Source organism: Protopterus annectens, chromosome 11.part0 (assembly GCF_019279795.1).
Source record: "Protopterus annectens isolate FY-2018-M chromosome 11.part0, PAN1.0, whole genome shotgun sequence".
Lineage (NCBI taxonomy): Eukaryota > Metazoa > Chordata > Ceratodontiformes > Protopteridae > Protopterus > Protopterus annectens.
Window position 1 is genome coordinate 452,274,016 of NC_056745.1, and position 25,243 is coordinate 452,299,258.

Consider the following 25,243-nt stretch of genomic DNA (forward strand, 5'->3'; position numbering starts at 1 on the left):
TAGTTGCATTTGGATAATCTTGGATGCATTATGCTGTGCAACTAGCCTGGAGGTGTGGATATCCTTAATGAATATGGACACACCTCCGTCTTTAGTGCTTCAGTTCAGGTTAGGTGGCCAAAAGGTGTGGTATGACTTATAGCCTGGTAATGCAGGGGTGCTCTCTGGAGCTTTGAACCAGGTCTCTGTCACTGCACAGATGTCGATGTTCTCCATTTTAAGGAGTGCCTCGAGTGAGTGTATTTTGAAGTTTAGACTTCTAGCATTGAGTAGCATTACCCTCAGATTTTGCTTGCTTGTACCTGTTACGGTGGTGAATTTGTCATTTGGGCCTTGCCTAAAAAGGCACTATAGGGGTGGCAAGAGCCTTAGCCAGTATCCCGAATCCCAAGGGCGACAGGGGAAGGCCATCTCTGTCAAAGCATCGTGGTCTGTCAATGATGTCATCCCAGTCAGACAAATACTGGATCCCCTTAGAATGACACCAGAAGCTTAGCCAATTTTTGAAGTCAATCATTTTGTCCTTGTACTGTGGTATTATTCTGGGTGTCAGGATGCTACTCAGGGCTAGGGTCATACCTGCCTGGGCTACAAGATCAGAGAGCTCCTCCATGTCTCTTTTCATGTAGTCTAGGGGAAAAAAAAAGGTCTTTACTCTGGTAGGACTAAAAGTAAAGACCTTTTTTTTTTGCTCCCCCTCATGTTGAAGAGAAAAAAAAAAAAAAAGGTCTGTGTTTGGGGATTTTTGATTGGCCCGTATGCCGGTTTGAGAATGTTGCCAATCAATGTCCTACAGTGGCAACTAGTTGCAACCAATAAGGAATTAGCTGTAGCACATTTGAACTATAAGATAGTTTTTAAATATTCATATGAAACAATATGGTAAAATAAATCCCAACCCTATTATTATTTAAAAAGCTTGCAAAGCAGCCCAATGTTTATTCAACCACTCTCCAAATAAGCCAGCAATCACTCAGGAGTGTCCTGTACATGTTCATATAGAGCAAGAAACCATTAATTTCAGGATTCCAACTCCTATGAACAAGACAGCACAAAAATCCTTAATTAATGTTCTGCCTTTTAGGTGCTAACAGGGTATATAATCAAACAATAAAACCTTCTTGCTGAAGGCATGCAAAAGACCTATGGAGAAGAAAAGAACAGTTGTGCCCCACATCCCATAACTGTAGATATCCGATAAGATCAGTGTTGCAATTCTGATTCTAGGTACTTCCTGCCATGTAGAAACCCACGATTAGCCCAATTTCCAGAGTCTTTGAATCATCCTTAGCCAACAGATGTCCAGTGACTGACATCTGAACATCAGGGTATATGACGGGCATCTATCAGCACCATCCTCAAGTGTTTCTAAGCAATGAACAAGCAGTCTGAGGCCTGAGGATAGCACAACCTCCCAGTTGTCTGAATTTGAATGAAAAGGAGTAAATTCATAGGAGACAGAGAGGGGATGATGGAGGTAAGAGGACTTTCTGCAGAGAGCTCCTCTACCCCTTTCACCCAACAAGGGGAAGACAGGAGGTCTTCAGATAGAGGGGTGAAGGGAGGGAGTATGTACTGCAACACTGACCAACTCAAACATCTGCAATTACAGTAAGTGGGACACAGCTGTACTATATTCTTTGTAGTTAATGTTGCAGTACTGATTCTTGGAAGGACTCCCAAAGATAACATGTGTGGTAGGTCATCTGTATGACCATAGGAAATAAGGTTTTGCAGGATGGCAGTAAAAATAAACTGCACTAGTCCTGCAGACACTGCCTAGGTTATGGTGTTTTGTAAAGGTGTGCACTGAGTTCCATGTGGCTGCCTCTAGGATGTAGCAGTCCTATGCCTGGTGGACTGGGCTTAAGTATGCCCTGGTAGATCTTTCCTATGGTGAGAGTAACAGAACTTAATGCAGTTTGCTACCCATTTTGAAATGGTTTGTGTGGAGACAGGCCTGCCCAGTTTACCCTTCATGAAAGGCCACCAGTAATTGCTCTGCTCTATTAGTGTTTCTTGTCCTGTCTAGATAGTACCTGATCTGCCTGTGCACATCCAGGGAATGAAGAACTTGCTAGGCCCTGTTCTGTGGATTTCGGAACAAGAATGGTAGGTGGATAGCCTGGTTTGGTGTAAATTCTGATACCACCTTAAGCATAAAGAATGGGTTTGTTCTGAGGGTTACCCTATTTCTGTGAAAGACAGTGAAAGGTATTTTACACATGAGAGCTGGTAGCTCTGAAAGTTGCCTAGCTGATGTAACACCTATAAGAAAAATGACTGACTTCAACAATTGGTTAAGCTTCTGGTGTCATTCAAAGGGGACCCAGTATCTGTTTGCCTGAGCGACATGATCGACAGACCACGATGCTTTGTCAGAGATGGTCAGCACCTGTCGCACCTGGAATTCAGGTTACTGGCTAAGGCTCTTGCCACCCCTATAGTGCCTTTTAGGCAAAGTTCAAAGGACAAAACCACCACTGTAACAGGTACAAGCATGCAAAATCTGAAGGTAATGGTACTCAATGCTAGATGTCTAAACCTCAAAATGCACTCTCTTGGGGCATTCCTAAAAATGGAGAACATCGATATCTGTGCAATAACGGAGACCTGGTTCAAAGCTCCAGAGGGCACCCCAGCAATACCAGGCTACAATTCGTACCACACTTTTCGGCCACCAAACCAGGACCGAAACACTAAAGGTGGAGGAGTGTCCATATTCACCAATGATAGTCACACCACCAGGCTAGTTGTCCAACACAATGCGTCTGAAATTCTCCAGGTGCAACTAGCACTAGGTAAGACTGTAATCCAAATTGTAGCTTGCTACAGATCCCCCACCATGCCCCAAGATTCTCACTACATCTTTCTAAACATACTGGAAAATATTAAGATACAACCAAACACCCTAATACTGGGTGATTTCAACTACCCTGTCATTAACTGGGAAAACTACTCGTGTACCAACACCTTTGCCCAACGGTTCTTGGAATTCATAAATTCCGATGCCCTAGATCAACTAATCCATAGTCCCACCAAGGGCTCCAATATCCTAGACCTGTTCATTACTAACATGGGAAATCAATGCTCCACACCTATGGTCACCCCCTCATTGGCCAGGTCTGACCATAAGCTAATCACCCTTGACATCCACATCCCTCACCCACCCCCCTCCATAAAAAAAACTTCTTCAAAACCAACTTCATGCTACTCAAGTCAGAAGTGACAAACTTCATGACACCCATGCAGACGGCAACTGAAAGTTTGACTGCTGAATCCTACACAAAGGCACTGTATGAGCACATCAACTCATGCATGAATCATGCCATCCCAAATAGAACCAAGATGCTTTCCTCCAAATAAGGAAGCCAATCTGGTGGTCCCCTGCCATAAACAAACTTTAAAACAAAAGGAAGAAACTGTTGCAGAAAAGAGGAAAATCCCAGGATGCAAAAAACTCCCTTACCAACCTCAGTAAGAAGCTGAGATCCCTCATAAAATCCTCCAAAGCTAGTTATGAAAATAAAATTTCCAAAGATTCCAAAGTCAGCCACAAAGCATTCTATAGCTATGTCAAGAATCTAAATGGCAATGCTCAGATCTGCTCTGAGCTATAACAGAATGGCATTAAATATACTGATCCCAAGGATACTACCAATATCCTGGCAGATCGATTCAGTACCAACTTCGAGAACCACATCGCCACAACAGTCATGAAATCCTTCTATTGTGGCACACCTCATCACTAAGGGCTTTTCATCCAGAAAAAAGGAGGTCATTGTCCCACTGTACTCATCTCTCATTAGACCCATTATAGAATACAATGCCCCATTTGATATGTACCTCTCAAGACATCTGCAACAACTGGAAAGGCCACAGAAATACCTCACTAAAGGAATCACAGGCCTAAAGCAGATGCCCTATGCTGACTGTCGAAAAAAACTCCAGCTATACTCTCTCACATATCGTCTACTCAGAGGTTATCTCTGCTTAACATACAAGGCCATGTCAAACCCAGAGCTTTTGGACATCCTGCACTTAAAGAAATCCCAATCCCTCAGAGCCACACACTCCAGGGATCTAAACCTTGTCATCACCATAAACAAAACATGCTGGAGGGATAGGTTCCTGACTCAGAGGCTCCCCAGACTCTGGAATAGACTGCCCCATACATGTCAAGCAGAGTGCCTCTTTGACCCTCTTCAAAAGGAACCTTGACGATTTGATGGGAGATAGGAAATTCACCCTGGGGATCACATCAGTCACCCTGCTAGACAGGGGTCCAGAGAAGTAAATATTGTGGGAAGAAATAGCCAGGGAATTGTTATGGCTAGGCGTGTATAGGCCCTAGGGCCAATAGGCTAGTACCAACCTATGAACCTATGAGTGAGCAACCTTAGGGAGGCAGTGGCACCAAGATCAAAGGGGGGACAACTTTAGTTTCTCTAACACATAATTTAGAACCCAGGCAGGAAAAGGCTTTCTTTTGGGTGGTCTCAAGTGAATTACCTCTTTCATGAAAAGCTTCATGTGGGGGTGTGAGAAAATAGGTGGGTATTGTGAAGGCAAGCTGATATAGGACATGTATGTACTTTAATGCTGGAGTAGGAAAGTCCCTGTCAAAACAGACATGACAGGTACCGCAAGACCGAGTTACTGTCTGCCTGAGAAGGGTTGGTGCTCTTCCTGTGACACCAGGTGGAAAATATTTTCATTTCTGCTAGGTAGGATTTTCTGGTATTGGATTTCCTTGCTTCTCTTAGAAAGAAAAGTACACCCTTGGGAGCGTTGGTATTCCATGCTGTCAAAACCCAATCCTCCAAGCTGTTAACATGAGAGTGGTTAGGTGAGGATGGAAAACATATCCCTTAGCTTGGCTGAGGAGATTTACTTCCTGCAGTAGAATGGAAAGGAAAACTTATCCTTTGGCCAGGCTGAGGAGATCTACTTCCTGCAGTAGGGTGCAGAATTTCCCCTTGCTGAGGGTCAAGAGGAGGGAGAAGCAGTGCTGCCTCAGCCAGAAAGGGGCCACTACAATCATACTGGGTCTATCTGCCCTGACTTCTTTGTCAGAACCCTGGAGATTAGAGGCAAGCACAGGAATGCATACAGGAACCATTTTGCTAATGTGAAAGAGAAAGCATATATTTTCCAAGTCCCTGTCTATTTAGCTCTGGAGCAGAAATTCTGTAATTGTTTGTTGTGGGGAGAGGCAAACAGGTCTTTGAAGTCAAATTGTGTCCACAATACAGTCCACCTTAGCTAGAATTTTGTCCTAGAGAGATTCAGGGTACTTTGGCATATGGAATTGACAATTCAAAGCTCTCATTGTGAGGATGGCAAAGGTATAAACTTTTTTCCCAAATCTGTCTAATAGTTTACTTTTCCTATCATTTGGTAAAGGATGTCCGGTTGGTCCCTTTATGGACACCTTTTGTGGATTCAGTGGAAACTACTGAAGGGTCAGCCTTTGGATTTTTGTAAAGGTGCTTGTGAGATTCAAGCAGTCTATAAAACCTGTCTGGTTTCCTAGGAACAGGGTGTACAGAATCATGATGTAAAGTATGTAAAGTAATGTCTTCAAAGACATCATCCAGTACTACATGTACAGGAGGGATAGCAATTGGCCTGGCAGAAGGCAAACTTAGCAGTTCTCTGTAATAGGTCTGAGCCTGTTAGAACAGTTTGCTTTCCCAAATGAAAGTTTCCTTGTTTCTATGCATGGTATCACAAAAGGAAATGTCCTAATGGGGGGGGTTGGAAGAGAGGGTGTCATCAGAAGCTAAATCCGATTTTGGGGACAGGTGCCCATAGTTGGACAATTCCTCCTCATCTTCTGAGCTAGAGAAATCTGCATCTTCTTGATGGCCATCCCTGTTTGTTTTGGATGGGGAGGCTTCAGTAGCAATAGCATGGGAGGGCTCTCTGGATTTTGTGAAAGACATGAACTCCTGTGCTTATGTCTTGGGCTTCATTCTGAGATGAAGAGACTGAAGGCGGGGGTTTACAAAAAGAAGTGTCTCACTTCGACTTGGGTGTCCATTTAAAAGGGATGACTGGAGGTCATGGTCATTCTACTGCGACGTCTGTTAATGTTTCCATAGCTGAGGTAGACAGGATGCATCTCTTGAGACCCACAATGCTGATGTCAGAAGCTGAGGCCTGATGCACAACCTCAAACCAGAACAACTTATGTGCTGTCGTAACATTTGAAGGTAGACCGGAGACCATGGCTGCTTCCTGAGAGGTCGTGCCAGAGGGTTCAAGCCTAGAGTCACCAGACCATGGAGCTTCATAGGCACCTCACCTGGGTTATCGTTCAACTTATGGACTAGAGATGGAGCTTTCTTGGGAACATAAGGATTCTTGATCAATTTGTCTTTCCATATTTTTGGAATGATGCTAGCCAACACTGGAGTTTGTGGGGGCCCTGGGATAGCAGTGGACTGCAATGCCACCGGGGCAAGGAAGTGGATGACTCCATATCTCAGCTAATTATCTCAGCTCTCTACATTTTAGGGTTTTAGCATGGAATTTTGCACAGTCAGGAAAAGAAGAGATGGCATGCTGGGGCTTCAAGCAGAACAGACAAAATGAGTGAAAATCTTTGCTTGGGATTTGCTTCCCACACTTCAAGCAATTGCTGACTATTTTAACATTAAATTAACAGAGAAATTTCCCCATCAGGGTATTCTGTGACTGGAAGAAGAGGTATTCTGGAAAACTGAGCCAACCAACAGATTATCAGCATTATGAACACACAAACAGCATAAGACTTTATGGCTATAAACAACTGAAGATGGCACCAATGGAAGCCTTTCTTACACCCTGACATCCAGACATTAGTCATCGGATGATCGTTGAGTAGGGATGATGCAAAGACTCTGGGAAAAGGGGACAGTTCCAGGCTTTTGCATGGTAGGAAGACCCAAAAATCAGAACTGCAATATTGACAATAACATCACTTCAGGTTAAACTTGATCATACATGGCATGCACATCCTGCCAGTAAGGCCCCTTTAAGGAAGAATACAAACATATAGATTCCATCGCATGCCTTTAATCAGATAGAAGCAAATGTATTGTATCATGTGAAGCTGATTGAACCAATGCAGTTAAAAATCTAAGAATAAAAGTCCAAAAAAGTAAGATCATGATTCCAGAAGGGAAACTTCTGAGAAAGAGTACAGGGTGTTACCTCCAGATGGGAAGATGAGACATTCATGTAGTTTGGGAAGAGACTGAAAGCATATTTTTGAAATGTATTACTAATGATATTGAGTGTTAAAACCTGCTACAGATACAATGAACTGCCTTCTAAAATAACAGATACATTTAACCATACTGGTGAGATGTGTAAGAGTACCCTCATTGATGGGTTCATAAGGTAAATTCATGTTTTTCGCAATCAAAATTTGGCAAAAATACTTTAAAGATGCAGCACTCTGGTACATCTGTACACCTGTTTGATAAAAGCCATGATGCAAAGCCCTGGATATGCAAGAGTGTTTGCTCCCTGCCTTGTCAGGTCACCCTCATTCACCAACAATGCCCATCCTGTAAATCAAGTCATAACACTGAGGATTTGACACCTAAATTAGTAATTTAATTAAATACAATTAGTAACTTGAAGCTAAGAGCAGTCATTGAATCCTCAAATGAATTAGCCATCCTGCAGGTAGGTTTGTCCCAAATAAATAACTGGAGCCAAAATTATGGACTGAAACTAAATGCCAAAAAATGCATTACTGAATCCTTTGGGAAGTCATCTACCCTGGGAAACTACCACATTGACAACATGCCCCTAAGAGTTGACCTAGATGTTCCGTAGTTGGGAACTTATGTGGATAGTGACCTAACTTTTGCCCAACATATGTCCATTGTTGTAGGAAAGTCCTTCTACACTGCATTGCACAGCTTATAAACAAAGGGACTGTATCTAGATCTAGGTATGTCCTTGTGCTCCTTTACTCAGCCCTCATTACTACAATATATGAATATAATGCCACCTTTAGCATGTATCTGTCCAGGCATGTGCAACAACTGGAATGCATGCAGCAATAATTTAGTTAAAGGATACAAAGTTTACACAACATGTCCTATGAGTGGATGGGAAACCACAAATTTGTCCCAGGGGTTCCACCTTTGTCCCTCACTTGACAGGGCCAACAGGTGCTGACTGAGGTTTCTTTTTTGGGGATAAATTCTTGGCTAGGCTTGTAAGGGGCCCCAGGACCATTAGCCTAGCAACCTCCTATGATCCTACATGGACCTACTCAAAGCCCTTTCACTATACTCAATATCCTACAGATTGCTAATGCCTGGCCTGTGTCTGACATGCAAGGCATCCTCTGTCCCATTACCGATGGATTTACTGCACATCAGCAAGTCAAATGGCATTAGAAATACTCGGTCTAGGTAACTAAACCTCTTCTAAAACATAAACAGAACAGTTTGGAGGGACAGGTATATCTCGCGGAGGATACCACTGCTTTGTAACAGTCTCTCCATCTACATAAAACAAAGTTCATCCCTATCCATATTCAAGTACAACTTAAATCTATGGATGGGAAACAGAAAATTTACACCAGAACTGCCCTCTATACTACTACTAATAGGCAGGCAGCTCTTAAAAGATTTATCCCACACATGGATCCTCTATAATTATATATGGTATGATCCCAGTTGTCCTCATTAGGGTAATTTGTAATTATTGACTAAGATAGGTAAGAACAACCAATAACCAAATGGGATACGTTATTTCAGGCACAACAAGGGTAACTGGCTAGGCTTAAATGGCCCACAAGGGCAGCTAGCATAGTACTTACATAGAAACCTATAAACAAATGGATGCATAGCACAGGTATTAAACAAGAGATTTTAAAGCCTCCGATACTGAGTGATACAAGCAGAAAGGAATATTCAGGGACACTGGACTAGAGAGAGAACTGTATTAAATCTAGTGACATTAAAGAAGGGGGAATCTATAGTCAGTTATGTCCATAATAACAAATTAGCAAGGGATGCAGTTAATGGATATTGAAGATGTGGTGACCATAAGTGGCTATCTGATGATGAAGGCCTAATAGAAGAAAACAAATGGCATGGACAGTGTAAAGAATATAGTCCACTACTTGCTACTGATAATTCACTTATAATTTCTAATATCCGAGATGAGAATTTTCTCTAACATGATTTTTATTTACACGCTGTTACCAATAAACAGTAAAAATGTTAAAACTCATATTAATTCCTGATTTTCTACTCTAAATACCATTTGGTGTTGTCCTTGTTCATGATAATAAATTGCTCTGAATATGGCCATTCACCTTCCATGTCAAAATCTCCAGAAAATGTTTTTTTTTCATCTAACTCCTATTTCTCTTGGAGCACATTACAGCATTACTTTTGTTACGATGTTCACCACAGCTATCTTCAGTGCTACAGATATGAAAGTGCTCACCATTTTTATCACCCAGGTTTTGCGTCACTGGCTTATCCTTTGCTGTCTTCTGCTTTTTCTCTACCTGAACTGACGTATTCACCATATGTTTGCCTTTTTCTATTCCCTTTAATACTTTCTGCTTGATCACTTTAGGTTTCTTTTCCTCCTTGTCTTCTGAGGTTTCTGTTGAATTTTGATCTGGATCTGGATTTTGTAACAGCTCTGTTGCTGAAGATTTAAACAAATGTATGGAGTTAAAATAGGCAAAACTTTACTGAAATGAATTTGTAGTACATACTTCTGAATACACAAACAAAGAATATTCATATATTTTAACCTTTAGTGTCTTCTCCTTACCCCAAGTGGCTCAGGTTGTACAGCTTGCTGTTCTCTGCATTATACTTTTTCATGATGCTTAGCATCTTGGCACAAACTGCAATACTTTTAACATTTTTCTTACAGTCATTTAGTGCACAGTACTACTCACTAAGTTGCTGGAAAATGCTAAAATAATGAACAGCTGAGGTAAGGAAATCGCATAAGGTTATTATCAAGGTCACCCATCTACTTAGTTAGGGTTTCTTATTTTCACACACACTTACGCTATGAAACTTCCTGCATAAAATAAACTAATGCAACCAAAGTGCTGATTTTCAGTTTTCCTACACTGTGCTTCAATTTATGCCCTTTCATGTGATCCTCTTTCTCAATCATGCCCTTTATTTTTCGTGCTCTCAAGTTTTGCTACTGATTCATCAAGCTGCTGTCCACCGCAGCATCCTGTTGTCCTCAGCTCATTCTAATGTTCACTAGTTTCTTCTGTAACTGTGCTTGCTTTACCCTCTGTTTTAAAAGGAGATCTGAAAACAGTTGTATCACCATTCACCTTCCATGTCAGAATTTCCAGAAAATGTTTTTTTTTCATCTAACTCCTATTTCTCTTTGAGAACATTGCAGCATTACTTTTGTTACGATGTTCACCACAGCTATCTTCAGTGCTACAGATATGAAAGTGCTCACCATTTTTATCACCCAGGTGCTGCGTCACTGGCTTATCCTTTGCTGTGTTCTGCTTTTTCTCTACCTGAACTGACGTATTCACCATATGTTTGCCTTTTTTTAATCCCTTTAATACTTTCTGCTTGATCACTTTAGGTTTCTTTTCATCCTTGTCTTTTGAGGTTTCTCTTGAATGTTGATCTTGATCTGGATTTTGTAATAGCTCTGTTGCTGAAGATTTAAACAAATGTATGGAGTTAAAATAGGCAAAATTTTACTGAAATGAATTTGTAGTACATACTTCTGAATACATAAACAGAGAATATCTAGTAAACACTTCTCAAAGGCAAAATTGTGTTTTGGTCTGCACTTTTACTCTTAATGAGATTATAAGGTTATTAAATAAAGACTAGCTGAAGACGATAATCGTACAGTACAAACTCACAAGCATTGCCAGCAGGTAAAAAAAACTCAGAAGGAACCGTCTCCACAGTAAAACATAGCTATATATTGTGAGAGAAGGTCAACTGAATGCAGAAGTCACTACCACCTTAGATATGATGCACTCCTTCAATGTAGGAAAACTATAACCAGTCTAAGCAACCCATCTTCTACCTGGGAATAACACTTGACAAGACTTCCTGGAACAGTGCTTGTAACCTGGGAAGTTTCACTTCAGGAGACACCAAAGTCCTACAGGAATGAACAAGATGGATAATGATTCCAGCTCCCTGAGCTGCATATATAGGAGGACAGATAATTAACAATACAAAACTTGGGACTTCTACATGTCATAAGAGAAAAGGTATGTCAGTTAAAACAATCGAGTACAAACAGGTCAAGCTTACTGAAATAAAAAAATACTATGTGACAGAAATAGTGATTTGTTACAGAAATATTTACTTCAATGGCTTATTGAGTAAAAAAATTATGAAAGGTTGGAATAATTTCTTGACAATCTGCAAAAGGGGACTTTTGCAATCCCTCAGCTCAGATATAATAAACAGTTATCACACATTTCTGAAAGACTGCCTCTGGCCCTCGCTAGTAATATTTGTTATTACAGTCTGGACTCCTCTTGGTTCTTTCAACTTTGTGAGCTAATGGTACCATCAGTAATTTGGGGGGGGGGCATGTTTCCCAGAGTTCATCAAGCTTGGACAACCATCATAAGGACCAGTGGGTTCTAGAAGCAGTCATTCTCAACCACATCCTGGAGCACAAAGGTCCTCTCTTACCAACAAGACCTGGCAAATAACTAGAATATTTCACTGATACTCTTTTAACAAGCACAGTTTCAACTGCTGAAATGAGCTGTACAAGGTGTCTTGTATATGAAACTGGACTAGGACATAATCTTGCTTTAGGATATAGGACACAGGTGGTTTCCATTCCATTTTGGACCTCATCAGATTCAGCCATCATATCCGATACATTTAGAATGTGACTTAACAAGAGGTCAAGCTCCTGCTGCTGCACTATGCATGGATTTTATTACAGGAAATGAGGGGTGCCTTTTGGCACATCAGTATATGGAATTCTCTTAGGAGATTCCTCCAGTTTGTTCTGGACGGGCAATATTTCAGGCAGAGAATGCTTATCATTTGAACTTTCCTCAATACCCATAATATTTCACATGTTGTTTGCCATATTAACCAAAGCCTTGCAAGAGAAGGATCTCTACATGCTCTCTTACCTGGATGACTGTCTCATGGTGGCCCTATACAAGGGCTCCCTGGAAAAAAATCTCATCCTTATAGTGTGCTGTTCCATGACTGCAGTCTCTGGAGTGATTATGTATTGGGAGAAAACATCTCAGACACCATCGCAGGGAATGGCTTTCATAGGTTTATGGAGCTGAACACCCAACAGTGCTGGTTACTCCTACCCTAGAAGAGGGACCAGGAGGTTACAGATGCAACACATGGTTTTGGTTTGGATTCTGTTGTGCCTTCTGGTCCAGACAGCTGTTTGCATACCTGCTGCACAACCATCATATGCTCATAGATTTTCTACTGGTGTCAGACCTCTGCCGTAAGACTTAAAAGGGGTGTACTATTTTAATCTTGATGGGCATTCTCTTCCTGTTGCTGAACCCATTCCAAGTTCTGAAGACAAATGCTTCACTGGCAGGGTAGAAGTCTATCACAGCTCTCACACAACTCAAAATATGTAGTTCCCTCTGCAGTGTAATATCTAAACAAACACAAGATTGTACCTCCTTTGCAAGAATGGTGATGCTCATCTGGCAGTGGGCCACAGATAAAGTCATCAGTCTCTCACTAGTTCATATCACTGGGGAGGGGAACAAGTTGGTACGTCACCCAAACCTGTACTCTGCTTAGTGCAGCAGAGGAAAAAGAGCTGAATGTGAACATTTTGACAACTGAATGGCATGGAAGACTTATCTTTTCCAAATAATTATTTAATTCATCACAGATTAATGGAAAAATCAAAGCTCATTCTCATTGACCCATGATGGAAAAAAAAGGATGTGCTTTCATGAACCCAGGTCCCCTGTGGTAGAGGAAACTCTCCCACTCCCAGCCAGGGAGATCTACGTGACTGAAGAGACAACCTACTCAACCTTGGAGCTTGGCTGCTGTTACAGGTCATTTGATTTTGCTGGATCGCCCAGCCAAGGTTTCAGGAATTCTGAAATTGATACAAACCCTTCTGCTCTGCAGATCTATGCCTTCAAGTGAAGAAAGTGAAAGTCTCGGCAAAATGGTGCCCCTGAACTACCATATCAGTCAGCTTGCAAGTGATCTTTATACATAACAGATAACTGTTCACTATGGGCTGCTCTTATTCTGCCAACATGGTGTATGTGTCAGGATGTTTCTACTCATCTCATCATGACCTTATGGAGATCCAGACTGTGGCACAGGACCATTGGGTCGACCAGTTTCTTGGAATGAAGTATCTCAAGCTTCCTTTGAAGAAACTCTCCTCTGTTGGCTCTGAACTTCAAGAAAGATAGGATTATCCATCAGCTATTTGCACCTTCAGGCTATGAAACAATGAAATTTGCTTCTTGGAAAACTATCTTCCTGATGATCATCAGCTCCGATTCTAAGATCTTAGTACTTCAGGCCCTCATCTGTAGGGGAACCACAGCTGTCATTCATAGAGATCTGGTGTTCCTTAGTACTAACTCAGATTCCTTCCAAAAAGTAGTTTCTGAGCTGTCTGTAAACAAGTCTATTCATCTCCTTGTTCTGTTTGCCAGGACAGACACCAGATGTGACAGAGCTCTTCACACACTGGATGTGCACCATCAGCTCAGATTTCATATGAAATGATTGCACAAGTTTAGGAATACTCAGGGAAGGAAGAAAGGGCTTGGAGTTGCCAAACAAACCCTGTGCTAGTTGATTGACAAATGACCTGTCTTTTACTCTCAGGTAGCTAACCACTTCCAGGAAAATGCTGCAGTCCAAGCAAACTCCACCAGAGGGGATTGGAAGCTAATCAAACCAATGAACCAATCAAAGACAGACTATGATGTTAGATAAAAGATATATTTTTATCATGTCAGATGATGGGTCACGCACCATACCTTCATCCCTCTGTTTGTGGGTGGCCCCTCAAATCAATCTTGGCTACTGGATTTCCATATAGATCAGGCAAGTACATATTTTATATTGCTTGCTAGTATTTTAAGTGACAAACCGTCGTTGTTATTTCTTAATTTTGAAGAAGGTTCTCACTAATAGCTGATGGTAAAATGGTGAGTCCTTGGGGCTATGTGCATTTATGCAATTAATGTGTTTTGCCATTGGACGAAAAGCGATTGTGAAGAGGATAACCCAAGCATCCCCTCAAGGATAGTCCTATCATTCCTCAAATGATTTGATAAATGTGTACTTTTATACACTGCAAGTATAAGATGTCTGTTTCTATATAGAAATAGTGATGAAATGATGATATGGCATACAGTGTCCCTAGCCACAACCTTTAATAGAGAGCAATTTATATTTTAAAATACTGATATTACATGTAACATTTAAAAAAACACTGCAAAATACCACAGTGAACTAAAAAGTGATGTCAGCCTGCAAAGAATTTCCTAAAATGTCTACTTTACATTTCAAACGTCATATAGCATCACTGCAAAAAACAGCTGTTTAAGATGTCTATTGCTTATGAAACATCTAAGCATTTTAAATACTCCTTCCATTCACCCCATTGACTCTGTCACTAGAATTCTTCCATAATCTTCTTCAAGAAATGTCTTACTATGGGCTTGTTTACAAACACCTGGATCAGTTGGCCATATCTGCTGACTGCTATTGCTGCAGTGAAACAAAACAAAGCAAAGAAAAGTGAAACAATTTATTTACATATGTCTTTCCTAATACTGCTGCTAGCTTGCGCTTTGTTCCTGTTCTTAATACATTTTATCCTGTTCTTCAGCAAGATGGGCATTTCATTGTGCAAGTCTTTCTTTAATCAAGGCCTGCCCAGCCAACTACACAATATGTTAAATCAGCTTCAAACAGGAATCTCACTGACATGGTTTTTATTTTGTTCTCTTTCTCCTTTCTTTACCAGACTATAAAAAAATTATGGTTTGCCTCCCAAACTGCTGTCCTTGGACCCTGAAACCATAATTGGTCCTTAAAGGTTCTCCTGGAAGTGATCCTTCAATAGGCTGGTCCCCTGACTCTTCAGAGACAGATTCTAGTAGGTACTCAGTGCTATGACCAGGGGGAGATGTCTTCCTTAAAGATGGACCAGGAATACAAATATACTGGATCTGGTCCTCACTAATATGGGAGAGTGCTGCACACCCCCTGGAGTAATGTCTTATCTAGTAAGGTCAGGTCACAAAATGGTCTCTTTTGAAGTAAAAATAAAACCTGGAACCCCAGCTAATCTTGAAATGTTTAGATACTACTCTAAGGCTAACTTCCTACTATTAAGTGATAAACTGGCATTATTTCAAGCTGCCATAAACCCTGAGAATGCTGCTGCCTACACAGAATAGTTCACAGAATCCCTATACAAGCATGTTAATAGCTACATAGAAGCAGCTGTACTAACCAGGAAGCAGTACAGAACTAACTCAAAAAACAAGCCACCCTGGTGGAATCACAACATCAAAAGGCTGTAAAACAGAAGGAAGAAAATCATGGCAAAAATTAAGAGGTATAGCACCCAGCAGGATAAAAGCACTTTCAAACTAAACAAACAACTGAGAGGACAAATAAAGTCTACCAAAATCAAATTTGAGGTAATTTTTGCCTCCAAGGCCAAGGACAGTCACAAGGCATTCTTTAGCTACTGTATGTCCACAACCTCAAAAGTAATACACCCATTGTGTGCGGAGCTCATTGTAAATGGAGTCACCTATACCGAGCCAGAAGATATAGCAAACTTCCTGGCTGATAAATTCAGCTCCAACTTTACCAATCTCTCCCCTTCAACTCACCCTCAAGAAATACCATCAAATATAACTCCCACTATTATCCCTGGGAGCAGGTATTTAATGCTCTAAGGCCAAGAATACTGCATCAGTGGGCCCAGACAATATTCCAGAATGCCTTCTAAATAACATGAAACATGATCTATCAGGCCATCTGGAATTGCTATTTAACTGTAGCCTCCAAACATGCTTCATGCCTCATGAATGGGGAATCTACAGAACCTGGTAATTACAATCTCACTAGTCTCATATGCAAAGCCGTGAAAAGAATTAACATGGAAATGATTATCAATGACATAGGAAACCTCCAGACATTGGATCCAACCCAATATGGTTTTGTTAAGAGAAGGTCATGCCTACTCCACCTGCTGGGCTTCTTTGAGAAGGTCATGAAAGCAATGAATGAAGGAAAAATGGTTTACACTGCCTACCTTGACCTGGCCAAGGTATTCAACATAATGCCTCACTCAGGCATTGTTGACAAACTCAAGAGGTTAGGTATAAACCTTATGTTACCCGGTGGATAGCCAGCTGGTTCACAGACAAGACTCAGGATGTTAGAATTGCGAAGTCCACCTCTACAAAGAGGCCAAAAACAAGTGGAGTCCCTCGGATTACAGTCCTGGGACTGCTCCTTTTTAGCATTTACTTCTCTGAAGTCAAAGGCAATGTCAGTGGCCTCTAGCTGACTAAATTTGCAGATGACTGCAAATTGGGAATGGTCATAGAGTCCCCCCTGACACAAATGCTCTCCAGGAAGGGCTAACATACAGAAATATCTGTCATTGCCACAGACGAAAACTAAATGCCAAGAAATGCACAAAAGTATCTTAAAGGAAGTCATCCATCCTTAGTAGCTCACACTGACAACACATCCCTAAGAGCTGACCCAGTAGTGAGGAACTTGGGAACACACAGACAGTAATCTAGCCTTTGACCGTCATGTGTCTTATGTAGTGAGGAAATCATTCTATGTTGTTCAACTTATAAACAAAGGTATGGCATCTAGGTCCAAGGAGATAATTGTTTCACTGTATATCATAGCTAACCAGGCACATCCAAAAACTGGAAAGGCCACAGAAGTTCCTCACTAAAAGAATACTGGGAGTAAGTAACATGCCCCATGTAGACCATCAGGGCCCTATCTCTGTATTCTGTCTTCTACAGAGTGAGGGGAGATCTATGCTTGGCATACAAGACATCGTCAGACCTCCACCCTGACAGACCTCTTTCATATCCTCAAAAAAAAGCACCAGAATTATCCATTGTAAAGACATAAACCTTATCTGTTATCTAAATAGAGCCTGCTGGACAGACAGGTATGTATCTCAGAGACTACCCCTTCTCAGGAACAGGCTCCTCATCCATGTGAAGCAGAGTTCCTCCCCAACCTAATTCAAGTGTAACTTGGACAATTGAACTGGGAAAAGGAAATTCATCCCTGGTTTGGTACCTATGTCTCTAATGGACATAAGCAGCCTGTAAATGGATCATCTCCCAGGCCCCTGCTTGTAAATGCTTCATCTCCATCACCCCTGCTTACACTTATCAAAGGGGCCAGAATTTATCAGAGATTTGAGATGAATGGCTAGGCTTCAAAAGGACCTTGTGGCCATTAGCCTAGTGCACACCTATGAACCTATGGTCAGAAAAGCCCTGGAAGCCATTGTTCTGCAGCAGCCAATCAGCTACCCTAGGCAATGGAGCAATTAAGTCATTCACACAGGGTATATATTTCCCCTATGTCCTGCACAGGATGTCTGCCACAGATGTAGTTGTGAGGCCTCAAGAAGAGGTCATGCAAGCAGGAAACAGTTCCACAAACTTTCCCTAAAGGTAGTACATAAGGCACGTGACTGTGTCATCTTATTCCACTTAGCTGATCTTTCCAGCTCCTACAGTATGTTACCAAAAAGGTCATTAATGTCAGAAGACACCTTTTCTCTATGCATGCAAACTGACCATGGCATCGCTTTATTTTATGGTCTGTAAGTCACTTGCCTCTACACTGACTTTTGACTTCATCTGAGTGGTTATCTGCTAGTTGCAAACTTCACCAAGTGAATTTGTTAACAGTTTGCTGCAGATCAGTAAAACATTAGCAAAGGCATTTCTGATAATAATTTCTAATACCCTTAACTCTCTAAGAATATTAGGTTCATAGTTTCATAGGTTGGTACTAGGTTATCAGCCCTAGGGCCTATACAAGCCGAGCCATAACAATTCCCTGGCTATTTATTCCCACACTATTTACTTCCCTGGACCCCTGTCTAGCAGGGCGACTGACATGATCCCCGGGGTGAATTTCCTTTCTCCCATCCAATCGTCAAGGTTCCTTTTGAAGAGGGCCAAAGAGGCACTCTGCTTGACATGTATGGGCAATCTATTCCAGAGTCTGGGGAGTCTCTGGGTCAGGAACCTATCCCTCCAGCATGTTTTGTTTATTGTGATGACAAGGTTTAGATCCCTGGAGCATGTGGCTCTGAGGGATTGGGATTTCTTTAAGTGTAGCATGTCCAACAGCTCTGGGTTTGACATGGCCTTGTATGTTAAGCAGAGATCGCCTCTGAGTAGACGATATGCGACATAGTATAGCTGGAGTTTTTAAGGCGGTCAGCATAGGGCATCTGCTTTAGGCCTGTGATTCTTTTAGTGAGGTATTTCTGTGGCCTTTCCAGTTGTTGCAGATGTCTTGAGAGTTACATACCAAACGGGGTGTTGTATTCTATAATGGGTCTAATGAGGGATGAGTACAGTGGGACAATGACCTCCTTTTTTCTGGATGAAAAGCCCTTAGTGATGAGGTGTGCCACATAGAAGGATTTCCTGACTGTTGTGGCGATGTGGTTATCGAAGGTAAGACCACTGTCCACCTGTGCCCCTAAGTCTCTTATCACACTTTCAGTATTTAGTGTACTGCCACCTATATGGCAATTCATGGATACATGTTTTTTCCCAAAGGGGATAACTATACATTTCTTGGCATTGAGCTTGAGCCCATGGCTCTGGCACCAAGCATCTGTTTCTGTAATGCCCTTTTGTAGAGTATCCACACCATTTGGGGATTCAATAATGGCTCCCAGTTTGCAGTCATCTGCGAACTTTGTTAGCCAGAGTCCCTTAGTGTTGGCCTGTACTTCAGAGAAGTAGATGCCAAACAAGAGCGGTCCCAGGACTGAACCCTGAGGTATTCCACTTGTCACTTGTCTGGAGCTGGATTTGGAGTCGGCTACTTTTACAGTGTGGGTTCTATCAGTAAGCCAGTTAGCAACCCATTGGGTGACGTAGGGATTAATGCTCAGCTTAGTAAGTTTATCTATGATTCCAGAGTGGGGGATGGTGTCAAAGGCCTTGGCAAGGTCTAGATAGGCTGTGTGGACCACCTTACCCTTGTCCATGGCTCTGGAGACTGATTCGAAGAAGTCAATCAGGTTCAGGAGACAAGATCGTCCCTTCACAAACCCAAACTGGGTGGGGTCCAGTGTTTGAAGGTTGCCAATGTCTTTGATTATAAGTTCCATGATAATATGCTCCATGGCCTTGCAGATAAGGCTTGTCAGACTGATGGGACGGTAGTTTCCGGGATCCAAGGTGGATCCCCCCTTGTGGAGTGGGATAACTGTAGCTCTGCGCCACTCAGTAGGCATGAAACCTGAGGTGAGGCTATGATTAAACATGACACTTAGGTGAGGTGCCAGTTCATATTGTAGTTCATGTACTACACAGCCCGGGATGTCATCTGGTCCCATGAATGCTGTATTCTTGGATTTGGAGAGTGCGTTTTTTTTTTTACCTGTGTGGCCGTTATTACTGGAATTTGGCAATCTTCCGGTACTGAGATGGGCCATTTAGGGGTGAAGTTGGCACTGAATCGATCTACCAGGATATTGGCAATATCCTTGGGAGAAGTATATTTAATGCCATTCTGTTTTAGCTCACAGCAGATCTGAGCATTGCCATTTAGATTCTTGACATAGTTATAAGAATGCCTTGTGGTTGTCTAGAGAACTGAACCCCTATTTTCCTGCACTATAATTTTATTTTCATCTGTTAGGTAGATGAAATGTTGCTTTGGACCTGCTATCAAATGTTTCATAACAGTTTAAAGGCCATTTAATTGAAAGTCAATGTATGCCTTGCCAAAAGCCACCCTCACGGTTTATTTCCTTTCTTAAAGGCACTTTCAACTCCTATCATAATTCTTGTTTTCTTAACTAAATACCACCAGAACCAGAAGTCTAGAACTGTACATTTTTATTGCAATTAGGTGTCAAGGGCTGTGACTGTCACTGCCTGGTGACAGGCTGATTCACCTAACGTCTAATATTGGCCTGTTTCAAATATCAAGCAACTAGGAAACCACATCAGACTGATTTTCAAAACCAAATTTAAGTGGGATTTGCTTGCTTGCTTGCCAGTGCTTACTAAATTCTTGAAATGCCAAATAACCACGAAAAGGATGGTAGTGAATTAAGGACTAAAAAACAATCTACAGTCCACTCAGAGCAGCCAATGAAGAGCCCGAGTCACTCGAAGATATTTTATTGAAACAAACTGCTGCGTGACAAATAGATGCTGCACAAGAATTAACGCTGCTTATACCACTAGGTGTTTTCGTAAAAACTTCATCAGAACTGTAGATTGTTTTTTAAATTCTTGAAATGGATTGTTACACTGAAGCTGCTGTGCTCAGTATGTGAATCCTTTCTCAGTTCCACTGCCACCATAAAGGATAACCAAACTCCTTCCACTCAATATAGTCACTTATGTAACTGTCATCAATCAGTTACAAATAAAACTAAATCGATTCATGTTCCACTGAATTAAACTTGCACCACTCACTGCCTATACATACTCAGAACTACATTCTTATCAACTTACTCTCTTCTAGAAGTGAAATGAAAATGTTTGGTTCCATCTGCAGCTAGGTAACACATGCATCTGATATTAATTTCCTTTCCAATACCAGCTGCATCCTATTCAGTGTCCCAGAGGAGCCACAGTTTATCCCAGCAAGCAATGGTTATGAGACAGAGAGCACAGTCCAAGATGGAATGCCAGTCCACCATGGGACACAAACACAAGCTTACACCACACACCAGTCTGTGGTCAGTGACGAGATCATGAGTTCATCTTTTGAAAAGTCTTAGGTATGGCAAAGAAAACCCCAGAAACCAACAAAAAAGTACAGTTTTGTACCTACCATAAATGTAGATTTTCAAGTGTTCACCCTGCTGCAATCATCACACTTGGGTTATCCTGCCGTCAGGCGGTCCCGCAGTCGGCCCGAATTCCAAAGTCTTGGTCCGGCATTGGTTGCTGTCGCTTCCTCCCTGATGTCAGTGTGCCAAGGGTATATAAGAGGCATCCAACGCCATTTTCTTCAGTTTTTCTTGCCCCAGATGTCAGGTGCCCCCAATAGCTAGGCAATATATATATATATATATATATATATATATATATATATATATATATATATACATATAGCAATATAAAAATAAAACAAAACCCTTAGGCACAAGCAAATACACCACAGAGGTAGTATAGGATAGAGTGGTAGAGATAAGTTCAGCTAGTTCAGAGGGGATGGAGGGAGGGTAACCTGGACTGCAGCAGGGTGACCATTCGAACATCTACATTTATGGTAGGTACAAAACTGTACTATGTTCATCGTGTTACCCTGCTGCAGTCATCACACTTGGGTTGAATCCCAAAGCTAAGGATGGGAGGTGGAGTCAGACACGGTTAGAAGAAGCTAGTAAGCCCTGCAAAACTGCAGTGGCAAAACCAGCTCTAGAGGTAAGTGATAGTGTTTGGTGAAGGTGTGTACTGAACTCCAAGTAGCAGCTTCCAGAGTATCCTTGGTTGGCACTCCCCTGAGAAAGGCTGCTGATGTAGCTATAGCCCTGGTGGAGTGGGACCTAATGTTAGCAGGTACTGGTTTCCCATGATGTGTGTAACAGAAACGTATGCAATGCCCTAATCATTTTGAAATGGTCTGTTTTGAGATAGCTTTTCCTTGTGATCCTGTAGCATAGGCTACAAAAAGCTGGTCAGTTTTATTGAAAGCCTTAGTTTTATCCAAGTAGTAACGTAATTGCCTGTGAATGTCCAAAGAGTGCAGGAGTCTTTCTCCTTTGTTCTGGGGATTTGGGAAGAAGGTGGGCAAGTGAATGGTTTGGTTTAGGGCCACACTGGATACCACACCTTTGGCATAAAGGAAGAATCCGTTCATAGAGTGACTCTGTCTTGATCAACTCTATCTTGATGAAAAAAAAAGACTCTTCTAGCTGAGGTTATTGCTAGTAGTAGGGCAGTTTTCCATGAAAGAATTTTTAAATCAGCAGAAAAAGCTGGTACAAAGGGCGGCAGTGTAACCTTTTCCAGAGCAAAGTTGAGATCCCAAGTAGGTGTTGGAGCTCTCCTTGGCGGTCTTAAGTTCTTAGTCCCTCTGAGGAACTGTCTCAGGAGTGGATGTGAGAATAAAGGAGGATCTGTGCTGTAATGAGCTGAAATTGCTGAAGCGTGGATCTTAATAGATGAAAAGGAAAGTCCTTTGTGTAACATCTCAGTTAAATATTGTAGAATCTGAGGGATTTTTGGATCAAGGGGGTTTAGGCCTTTAACCTGGTTCCAGGCGCAAAATCTTTTCCATTTGTCTGAATAGGCTTTCCTGGTGCTGGGTCTCCTGGCCACCAGAATGACATCCATAACAGCTTTGGATAAAGGTGTTGGCTGGTTGTTTAGGTAATTTGCCATGCAGCCAGGTTTAAAGTCTTGAGCTGGCTGTGTAGAATCTGATGTTCTCGCTGGGTGAGCAGGTGAGGAATTTGTGACAAAATCCATGGTGGGCCGTGGGACATGTTCCTTAAAATTGGGTACCAATGCTGGCGTGGCCAGTCTGGTGCAACAAGTATCATTTGTGGTCTCTCTAATCTGACTTTCAGCAGTTCCTTTGCTAGAAGAGGTAGTGGAGGGAAGGCATACACTGTTAATGTCTTCCAACTGAATGAGAGGGCGTCCACTTTCCAAGCTAGTGGATGGAAGGTCCTTGTGCAAAATTTTTGAAGTTGGTGGTTGTGGGGGCTTGCAAACAGATCTATGTCTGGGCGTCCCCATTTCTGAGCTATCATTGCAAATACTTGTGGATCTAGTTTCCATTCATGTGGATCCATGATGTTTCTGCTTAGGTCGTCTGCCAATGTGTTTTTCTGTCCTGGCAGGAATTGTGCTTGTAATTGAACCTGGTAAGACAGTGCAGTGTTCCACAAGGTCATTGCTTGCCTGCATAGAGGGTAGGAATGTGTGCCCCCTTGCTTGTTTATGTACCACATGACTGTGGTATTGTCCGTCTTTATTAGTAGTTGTCCTGGGTGAAGAAGGTCCTTGAAAGCTGTTAGGGCATTCTGTACTGCTGGCATTTCTTTTTGATTGATATGCAGATGCCTCTGATCTGTAGTCCATTTGCCCTGAATGCACTGCCCTGCCATGTGTGCTCCCCAGGCAAAGTCCGATGTATCTGTTGCCATAGTTTGCCTGGCTGTGGGTAAGGTGAAAGACTGACCCTTGTTGAGGTGACATGCCTGTGCCCACCATAAAAACTCCTGTTGAAGGCAGGGAATGATTGGTATCATTGTTTCCAAGCTGTGGCTGTGCTGAGTCCATACACTTTTCAGGTACCATTGCAATTTCCTCATATGCAGTTTTGCAAATGGTATTAGTAGTATGCAAGATGCCATGAATCCCAAGGCCTGCATAATTTTTCTTGCAGGGAGTTAGGTCTTTGTTGCCATTATTTTGAAATATTGAAACAGCTGTCGTTGCTTGTCTGGCGTGAGATAAGCCATCTGGGCCATTGTATTCAAGCTGGCACCCAGGAATATTATGTTTTGTGAGGGCACTAGTTTTGATTTCTTTTCGTTTACTGTGTACCCTAGGCAACTTAGAAGGTGTTTGACAAATGCCAGATGATTTAAAAGAATGTCTTTGCTTTCTGCTTGAATAAGGCAGTCGTCCAGGTATGGGTATATCTGAATTCCCCTTTGTCTGCAGTATGCAATTACTGGTGCCAGGCATTTTGTGAAGACCCTGGGCGCAGTAGATAAGCCAAAGGGCAGTGCAGAGAATTGATGATGCTTTGAACCTGCAATGAAGCGGAGGTATCTTCTGCAATTTTGTCTGATAGGGGCATGCAAGTATGCCTCCTTGAGGTCCAAAGTGACTAGCCAAGCATTCTTGCCCAGCATGGGAAGAAGCTGCTGTAGTGTTAGCATCTTGAATTTTGGTACTTGCAGATAGGTGTTCAGAATTGAAAGGTCCAGAATGGGTCTCCATGCTTTGTCCTCTCTTGGGACTAGGAAGAGTCTTGAGTAAAATCCTTGTCCTTGCTTCTGTGTACGTACCTGTTGAATGGCTCTCATGTTCACGAGAGCTGTAATTTGTTTTTGTGCTTCTGCCCATTGAATTGGTGGCAGGTTTGGCATTCCTTTGTTCCTTGGTAAGGTATGAAAGTGGAATCTGTATCCTTGAGAGACAATGTTTAGAACCCATTTGTCTTTTGTGATGATGTGCCAGTTGTCTGCAAAAAATGCTAGTTTTCCTCCCAAGGGAGTTGCCAGGAGATATTTGCTTGGTAGTTTGAGGACTGAGTCATTGTGTTTGTCTTCTGCTAGCTTGGGGCCTGTCTTCTCCTCCTTTCTGGGTTGCAGAACCCCATTGGCGAGGTTTGCAAGGGCCCTGTGACTGACCACTGCCCCTTGGGCATCTGTATTTACCCCTCTGTGAACTGTCTGAAGCTGGAAAGGACCAGTTTTTTGTTGGCCAATTTCTGCTGAATCAAGGGGGTTGTACCTGCAAAAAATCCTTGACCGTTTACATAGACTTTGCCTTATCCTCCATTTTCTTTAAAACCTCTTCTGGTTTGACACCAAATAATACATCCTGTTGTAAAGGTGCATCCAATAATTTTGCTTTAACATGGTCAGGGAGGGTTTGTTCTTTTAACCAAGCATGCCTACGTATGACAGAGCCAGTAACAGCTGCTCTACAAGAAGCTTTCAATGAGTCACATCCGCATTGTAAAGTATGTTTGCCCACCTGTTCAGCTGCATGCAACAGATCCTACATTTCTTTGAATTCAGGCAGTTCTGAATGTGTGCTCATTTTTTGTTTTAACTAAGACATTAGAAATTGTTGATATTTCAACATGTGAAACTGGCAATTTAATGCTCTCATAGCCAGAGTAGCTGAGGTGTATATTTTCTTTCCCCATCTATCTAGGGCTCTGGAATCCCTTTCAGAGGGCACAGGATTTTTAGCCAAAGAAGCTTTTGCTCCCTTAGGACCCTGGGAAATTGTTTCTGGGTC

General features: G+C 42.0%; 1 protein-coding gene across 1 annotated transcript in view; it reads right to left on the reverse strand.

Moving 5' to 3' along the window:
- LOC122814953 (lens epithelium-derived growth factor-like) overlaps positions 1-25,243 on the reverse strand; it is a 668,706-nt gene that overhangs the window by 276,142 nt on the left and 367,321 nt on the right. Inside the window, exons 7-8 of the mRNA XM_044087212.1 lie at positions 10,468-10,677; positions 9,466-9,675 (exon numbers count right to left, since the gene is read on the reverse strand). Coding sequence (XP_043943147.1) covers positions 9,466-9,675; positions 10,468-10,677 — 420 coding nt within the window. The remainder of the gene's footprint in view (positions 1-9,465; positions 9,676-10,467; positions 10,678-25,243) is intronic.